Here is a 9295-nt window from a genome sequence, read left to right as displayed (position 1 = left end):
ATGGCTTGATCATCTGATTGTCGATTTGGTTCCGGACCCGATATAGTAATCGAAAATAATTTAATGGAATATCAAATCCGCTAGACTTATATTAGAGTTATATCAATGCTGCATCCTACTTCAAGAGGAGGAATCTCCTCTATTTTCAAAACGACCTCAAAGGTCGGAAATATTGGGATGATCTCCAAATCATCAGTGTCCATAGTTCCCTTTGAAGCCTCAATAGTAAACGAGGTATTCTCTGTGTTTTTAAGTGTTTGCATATTTTTAGGGTCAGATTGTTTGGCAAATTGTTCCCAAATTTCTTTCAGATTATTGTCTGTCAGGACTTCCTCTGCCTGTGATCAAGAAGAAGCCTCTGTCTCTTTAGTATGAGCTACATCTGAGACTTTTGATGTGCTTACTCCTTTGTCCTGCTCTGTGCTCCGCTAATTGAGTTTTAATAACTCCATGGGCAAGTGGGAGATCCTTTTAGTCCTGTATGATTGAATTGAATTAATTCTTCGGAACTGAACTGCATTGTTGCGTCTCTCTCAACCTTTGCATAGTCGGAAACCGACTCAAACATGTCATCAAACTTATCAGGCTCATTTGTGAATTGCCTAAGTTTTGCATGAGTGGTAGCATTCTTGCCAGTATCAATGGGGTCGAACAACTGATTTAGAATGGTTGGAAAGTTCATAAGCTGGAATTCCTCCATTTCCTTAGCAGCATGTTTGAAATTCTCAAGGCAATATACACCACAATGAAAGGGAAAGACATGCCACATTGTCTTTTTGTTATCTTTCATGACCTTAGATAGGCCATTTTCGACTGTTTGATAGGATATTTCTCGGGCGAGGAGCTTGTCAGGAATACATAGGGGTAACACATGTGGGTGTGCAAGGATGCCAAAAACCCGAACATAGCTAAGGACTCTTCTCCAAACCATCTACCAACTGATAAGAGGTGGTTGACATTGTTGGCTTCAGGTGATATTCTAGGGAATTTTTCATTAAAGACAAACTGGTGGATTGGAGGCACAAATCCATGGCAAATTTTATAGAAATGGGGTTGATATTTTAACTCCAAGAGAATACTATGATAAACGTGGATAGACATAGGGTCCTGTATGGTCCATTTCCATCCCATGCATGGGAAATTAGAAGTAAAGCAAATAACATCCATTACATAGGCACTCATGTAAAATGGGGGAACAATGTTTTCTAGAAAAAACTACGTTTCTTCCTATAATCTAGGATTTGGATACTTAAATTATTGGATAGAACAGTGCCCCAATCCATAACATAGCTATCACAGGCTGCATCAATCAAGGGTACCCACTGGTCTGAAAACTTTTGGGTATTAGCATAACCAAATAAACTACATATCATGGTGGCAACATAACAATATGGACCGACAAGAGAAGCTATAGAATACATACCCTTATTCTCTCGCTTGTGCTTGCTGACATCTCTTCTCCATTCTTTGATGACTTCAGATTGATCATGATTTTCCTTCATGAATTTTTCAATGAAGTCCTTATCATATTTCTTCTGAGGTGTCGACAACTCGTACATCTGAGTCAAATATTTGCTGGTGAAAGAGTCGATGACTGTGTTCCTCTTGGTCCTAAATTTTCTGTCAGTTATGTTTAGATGGTCAACAACCCATCTGATCATATCCATGTAAGGCAGGATGTTCGACTGAGCAACAATTTTGTGGAGGAATGAATTGACTAGATCACTATACGTAGTATCAAAAATTGGGTATGAAGCTTCAACTGTGGCTACTCTTTCCGTGAATCTCGACTCTTCATCTTTGAAAAGTTGATACAAGGCCTCCCAGGTAGATGTTCCAGCGTTTGAGGTGCATGTGGTATCGGTAAATAATGCAGGAAATTCTGCAACCTTAGGGGGAGGAGCGACTGATTGTTGTTGAACAACAATTTTCTTCCTGGGTTTGGTCGACCGAGACATTTTTGGCGAGTTATGCTTGTCGGGACTGGCTTGTCAAGAGAAACACAAGGGTGAGAGTAACTAACATTAAGAGCGAATAACTTAGCAAATAACCGATTACGTAATAATCCAAGACTTTTATGAGCGAAATCTCAGGAAATCGTTAGTAATAATGAATGCATTTATTCTATCGAAAACCATTAATTCTCCACATTTGTCCATTAACATTGCATTCGTCATATCGCAAGTTTTGAAGCCTTATCACTTTGAATCCTCCGAATGTGATACGTGTTGCGGACCCAACTGCTCCATCATAACACACCTTAATATAATATCGCATCTGCCGCGTCACACCCTTCATATCACAAGTTTTAAAGCCGTGTGTCTAGTCACGGACATTAAAAGTCACAATGGTTATGGTGTAAATAATTAAATTGAATGGATATGGTGTAAATAAAGTTGCAAGTCGGAGGCTTCAAAAGTCTGGTCATGGACATTAAAACAAAAACGCTGCTCGCGAGATCCCAATATGCTACCTAGTAGTTTTATGGGGTCGGTCTCTTTATTACTATTTATATATATATGCCAGATTTTATTATATTTAGGCCTTAAACCTTTAAAATTTATCTAGAAAAAGTTTTAATCACCATTTTTCTTAAAAAACTTTTTAAGATGTTCCGATATAATAGCTTTACATTGAGACTTTCAAATTAAACCTAAAATCTCTCTCTTTTTAATTAAGTTTTTTTGGGATCTTAAAACTTATATTTCCCACTTATTAATTTTTTTTTAAAATTATATCCTAAATTTTAAAACAGCCACATTATTTATTAATTCTTTTATTAACTGTAATAAAATTGTTGAATCATACAACACATATATAAAATATTACTTTTACTCGATTCCATATACCAATCGTCCTATCGACATTGCTTTGAATCTCTAGGTGCAATGCTAGTTTTATATACTATGTACGGTGTCAGGGTCGGCGACAATGCTTTTAATCTTTTTAAAATATTATATCATAAAATGGGTTGCTATATCTGATGTAGGGTTTCAAGATCCGCAGATATATGTCCTTCTACGAGGGTTTTCAGGAGGGCCTCTTACACCGCGCCCCCTTTTCAGGTAGGCGCATTTGCAAATATTTGCATTGTGCGATTTTTCTTTCCAGGCGGCGGATTGACTTGATCGGTGCTGGTGCTAAGATGCATCTGGATTCACTTGAAGAAGATTAACAATGTGCTCTAAATTGAATTCCCAGATTCTATAATGTATACGGACAAAGTTGCATTTGTGGACAATCCGAGGCGGCCGGTTCAGATCCTCATATGCAATCGGATAGAGGTGAGTCTAAGCCTTGATTTATTTTGTCTCTCTCAACCCATATTCTCTTATCAGGATGTCTTTTTTGTTTTGTATTTCTGCTTCACATTTTCCAGAAGAGGTGCTGCTTATATTTGCTTTCACAGACTCACAGCAGGCATATTTTTTTCAATCTGTGTTTTTTTGGTGCATTTATTGGCTTACATGTCGATTGATATTGATATATTTTCCCTCAAATTTTCTAATTTTTTATTTCATCTGACTATAAAGAGATACATATCAGAACGAAAATATACATTCTTTGCTAAGCCTGAAGAAAGCATTGATATGGATTGAAGGGTCCTGTATCTTCTCTCAAATTCAGAAATCTTCTTTTGAGGCCCTTGGATCATCTTCAGAAAACTGACCGTCATAAGAGTCCCCATTCGAGGATGGAGAAATATGTTCCTGTAAGACATGATAATCCTTGATTTCCCTCCATAACCTTGAACCCTCAGCCAGCTGTAGTCCTTCCTTCCTCAAGGTGTTTGCTTCACCATTTAATTATTTGTAGACATGTTCAAAGCACTCTGAAATAAAAATGGACAGAACGTTTGATTTCATCTTCTGCTACTGCCATTCATCCAATTAATTACTAACAACTGATGAAATTTAGTAACACTTGGTAAACATATTTTTTTCCTACAGGAATAGCACAAACTGAATTTAAAAGCTAATCGAAACTGTTATCTGAATCTCGTTTGAGCCTATAAACGGAAACAGTTAGAAAACATACAGAGAAAATGTAGATCACTGTTGAGAACCCCTCTTAATGCTATTCCATTATCATTGACTAAAAAGTTACTAGAAAAATTGATACGCAGAATTTTCTGTATTTTCTGTAGCATAAATGAAACTAAAACTCTCTAATATCGATACAGATCTGTACCCTAACCTTTTCTCTTATAGATCTCATTGGGTGTCTAGGTTTACAAAAATAGATCTATTGCTTAGATCTTGGGATCTCCATGCAAGAGATTGTGCTGCAAGCAGGATCTGCACTCTATTTACTGGATACAAAAACGAATTTACGAAGACTGTTAAAAATATAAAAGAACTGCCTCATATAACTTTAGTGCCTTATCTCTAAAGTGAAGAGTAAGGATAAACTCATGCTATTCTATCTATAGCTGATTCATGCATGCACACTCACTGCTGGAATACTAAAATTATTAATGTGCCCACAATGCCTTTTTATGCTGCATCCTCATATATTGATCATTATGCTGTATGACATTTACTGCTGTATGGCTTTGTGTAATGCTGTTGTAACAGAAGGTGCCATTTGTGCTTCAACCCAGTAGAAGATGATCAGAGGAAGACTATTTAACAGTTCCTCCTATCAAGGAAAGTGTTCTCCACCGATCCAAGTCATCTTTAACTTCCCTTTGGTCAAAGGTTTAGTCAAAATACCAGGTACCTGCTGATATATTGGAATGTGCTGCAGAACCACAGCTCCCTTCTGAACACTTTTCTCCGATAAAATACCATCTGATCTCGGTGTGTCTGGATCAATGTTTTAAAACTCCGACTCCGACTCCGACTCGGCCGAGGGTTGACTCCGACTCCGACTCGGTATCGACTCGGCCAGCTCGATTTCAATGACTCGGTCCTTGTAAAAAATACATTAAATATTTATTTTTTATAAAAACGCATAATTTTAAAGATTTTCATTCATGTTTCCAAACACACAGCATTAGAATATAGATAGAAGACAACATATGATCAAAGTAGGCTCATGAATATATCCATTATATCAAAATGGCACCCAGTACATTGTCCAATACATACACGATGATGATGTAGAGATCAAAACAAAAACACATAACCAAGGACGCTATAAATGGCCTCTACAACAAAACTCTGTGACCAGTACTACTGGCTACTACTAGAGTTGCCAACATCATCTGGCTCAGTGTTACTTGGGAGCAAGAGCGAAAGTGGGGAGCGAGAACGAAAACGGGAGCGGGAGCGACATTTTGAGAAGCTCTTGGTTTGGGAGCGAATCCCAGAGGAGTTCGACAACCAATGTCACTAACATCAAGGTACATAGAGGGATTGGTGCTCTTGATTAAATACGAGTTCCAGAATCCGTACCCTAATACATGACAAAATTCAATGGAAATATTGCAATCCTCCAATCCTGAAACCCTGAAAAACTGATAAGTCTGCTGGATTTTGAATGAAATCTAAAATTCTCCTTTTTCCATATGAAATCCAATGAGGCCGAAACCACTCCCAAACATCCTAAGTCATTTCATGGTAATGTTAAAAATTTAAGTAAAAGGATGAAAATGAAGATTAAGGAGAATGTCACTTTTACTTTAAGAATTTAACATTACCATGAAAATTTATAACTGCTTGGAGTCCAAACCAACCAAAAAACAATTTAAAAATCCATTAAAATTTTATTAAATCGCAGTTTGACATGATGCTGGGCGTTTTTTTGTGACTCGGCCGAGTCATAATGGAAACGGCCGAGTTGGCCGAGTCAGACATGACTCGGCCGAGTCATGGCTGACTCGGCCAGTCGAACCGTTCCAAAGGCCGGGTCATAGAAAAAGGTATTGGCTCGGATCAACCCGGCCGTTTCGGTTTCGAAACGACCGTTTCTTAAAACAATGGTCTGGATTGATCATGAAAAACTGAATTTTAGAGAGTTTGATACAACTTTGATTGTTACAGAAGTATCCAAAGTTTGATTTGTCAGCTATGTTATTAACTTTCCAAAACTGGTTGGTTTCTGTTAATTTCAAGCAACAATGGTATGTTCTATGCTTTAGAGCAATTTTACTTCAATTTCTTTATTAGCCCAATATCAATATCCAGTTTAGCAATCACATCAACATGATAGTAAAATGCAGATCGAACATAAACATAAATTGTAGAAGACAAGCCAAGACAAGAGGACACAAGATGTGACACCAGCCAGGGACAAACCCCAATGTGGGGAAACCCTTGATCAATTCTTCTTTTAGTTTTCAATAGTTCAATAGAGAGAGATAGTACAATTTACAAATTTTGATAATTTAGAACAACAACAAAAGAGCCTTAACCATAAAAGTTAATGCCGATCAACGAGGCAGATTTGACTCTCAAAGAGTCGTCCAACTTCAGTCAACTTTGGCCTCCAAACAGCAAGATGAAACAACCCTCAAAACAGTCAAATTCAGCCTAGTCAAAGTTTGGTCAAATAGTCAACCTGCGGTCAGCCCTAACCATAGTCAATGTTGGTCAAACAACCTTGGATTTCGTGCCCAAAGCTATGGCTTGCCCAAATAGAAATTCCTCACACAAAACCGTAGTCAAAGATGGTCAACACAGTCAAAACAACCTCCTGAAGTTTTCGGTCAAATTTGTTCAACGCACGGACAACAAGAAAACAACCTTTCCTTCGCACGTGTGGAGAGAGAGAGAAGCCCAAAAATTCGTACCCAATCATGTGAGGAGAGAGATGTGTGAAGATGAATTGTGTCCAAATGAAGATGAGACATCATGTATTTATAGGCTAACGTTGAGGATGAATAGACGTGATTGTTGGGCCTCTGAGCCTACATGAGTTTGCTGGCCGACCTTGACAATTTGTCCATAATATAAATAAATTCATATCTTCATTTGTACATGTCAGAATCCGATGATCTTTAAATCAATCCTACACCTCTCGGAGAGAGGAATCCAAAAAAAATATCAGTTGTCATAAATAAGATGACCCATGTGGAGTTTGGCCCTAGTTGCCAATTTTAACACTCCCTCCCAACTAGGGAGAACTCCACCTGCTAATCCATCTGCCAATCTGTACTATCTCTTCCATCAATGAATCGCTCGACTGAACTATGAAGAAAAAGAAGTGACCGAGAATGTATCATACCATTCTCTACTGACCCGAAGTCAGTCCCAATCAAAAGAGAGTTTTTCATACCACTCTTACTAACCCGAAGTCAGTTCCAATTGATCCCGGATCAATATCAGACATCCTAGCCTAGGGAGTACAGTAGTACACGATGTGTCCATCGGTAGTACTATGGTCCCTATCCTTATTTCCCTACTCATTGGCCAGATGAGAGGTACTTCCCGTGAGTCCTAGACTGCATGGGTAGGATGTCTCGGCAGGAGAAGGATGAACCTCTCACTCTGCTCATATGTCGCCAAGGGGTATTCCTAATTTTAGGTAACAATGGTATGTTCTATGCTTAAGAGCAATTTTATTTCAATTTCTTTATTAGCCCAATATCAATATCCAATTTAGCAATCACATCAACATGATAGTAAAATGCAGATAGAACATCAACATAAACAGTTGAAGACAAGCCAAGACAAGAGGACACAAGATGTGGCACCAGCCAGGGACAAACCCCAATCTGGGGAAACCCTTGATCAATTCTTCTTATATTCATCAATAATTCAACAGAGAGAGAGATAGTACAATTTACAAATCTGATAATTTATGACAGCAGCAAAAAGCCCTAACCAGAAAAGTCGACGCTGGTTAAACATGGCAGAATTCTTCCTCTAATAAGCTTGGTCAAACCTAGTCAGCTTCGGTCTCCAACATTAAGCCCAATCAGCCCAAAACAGTTCGAAAAAGTCCAGTAAAAATTGGTCAACGAGAGGTTAGATTGCTAATGAGAGGTTAGATTGCCTTGATTTCAGTGCCCAGATCTGCGGCCAATGAGAGGTTAGATTGCCTCGATTTCAGTGCCCAGATCTGCGGCTTGCTAGGACAGAGATACCTCACCCAAATCGCAATCAAAACAGGTCAATGCTAGAGGTCGATGCATTCAAACAACAATCCTGCAGCCCGGTCAATTCTGGTCAACACAGTTAACAAAATCCGTCCTTCTTCCTTCGCACATGTGAGAGACAACTGCCCAAATATGCATACCCAATCAGATGAGGAGGGAGAGATATGTGAAGATGAAATGATGATAAAATGACTTGAGGTCTCCTCCTTTTATATGCAACGTTGAGGTTGAGTTGGTGGTTTGAATGCTTGTTTTGCTTGCTGGCCGACCTTGACAATTTGTCCATAATATAAATAAATTCATATCTTCATTTGTACATGTCGGAATCGGATGATCTTTAGATCACTCCTACACCTCTCGGAGAGAGGAATCCAAGAAAAATATCAGCTGTCATAAATAAGATGACCCATGTGGAGTTTGGCCCTAGTTGCTAATTCTAACAAGTATCACAGGGGAAGGATGAACCACTCACCCTGTACTCAACAAACTACTAGAAGGCTGAACCACTCACCCCATGATTGCTCACTGCTCCAAGAAGTTCCCTAAGGCCCCTGGAGCTCCTAGAGATCAATGTCCATCTCATACAGGGCCCTCATAAGAGGGTCTCTCCACGACACCAAGTCGTTCTCGGAAGGCCTACAATTTGACCTTTCCCAGGGGCTTTGTCAGAATATCGACGACCTGCTCATCAGTCCCAATGTGATGGAGCCTTACTGCTTCTCGTTGTACCATATTTCGAATAAAGTGGTACCTGATATTATATGCTTGGAGCGATCATGAAACACATGATTCTTTGATAATCGGATCCCACTCTAGTTGTCGCACAAGATTACCTCAACCAAATAACTTCACAGGAGGCTATACTAGCAAATATTTATTTGGCCTCGGCGGTGCTCAAGGCAACCGATTTTTGCTCCCTGATCATCTAGGATATCGAAGTAGAACCCAAAGAAAAACAACATCCAAAAGTGCTTTTGTGATCCACCACACTGCCAGCCCAATAACATCAGAATAACCATGCAGCCTCACATTTCCGGCAATGTATCTCAATCCATGAGTGATTGTGCCTCGAAGATATCTCAGAAGATTCTTCGCAACAATCCAATGTATATAATGAGTTTCAACCATGTATTGGCTCAATGTGTTAACTGCAAAATGTATGTCCGGACGAGAACATCAGTGCTCCTATGAGTTGACGATACTCAGAAGCATTTCCCAATTCAGGTCCAGCAGCACTACCTCCAATGCTAG

The 9295-nt window shown here is 39.0% G+C and overlaps 1 protein-coding gene across 2 annotated transcripts in view; it reads left to right on the top strand.

Moving 5' to 3' along the window:
- Window positions 1–2866: 2866 nt before the first annotated feature.
- Window positions 2867–9295, top strand: part of LOC149217044 (uncharacterized) — a 29723-nt gene continuing 23294 nt past the window's right edge. The window contains exons 1-2 of one of the 2 annotated variants that reach the window (XM_089392930.1): window positions 2867–3065; window positions 3202–3284. In XM_089392930.1, coding sequence (XP_089249056.1) covers window positions 2932–3065; window positions 3202–3284 — 217 coding nt within the window. In that variant the 5' untranslated portion in view covers window positions 2867–2931. The remainder of the gene's footprint in view (window positions 3066–3201; window positions 3285–9295) is intronic. The other variant, XM_089392931.1, reaches the window with a different exon arrangement.

This window comes from Pinus tabuliformis, chromosome 1_1 (genome assembly GCF_031772625.1).
Source record: "Pinus tabuliformis cultivar Carrire ecotype Pingquan chromosome 1_1, CPIR1, whole genome shotgun sequence".
NCBI lineage: Eukaryota > Viridiplantae > Streptophyta > Pinopsida > Pinales > Pinaceae > Pinus > Pinus tabuliformis.
Note: the sequence above shows the minus strand (reverse complement) of the source record. Positions and strands in the feature narration are given on the sequence as shown.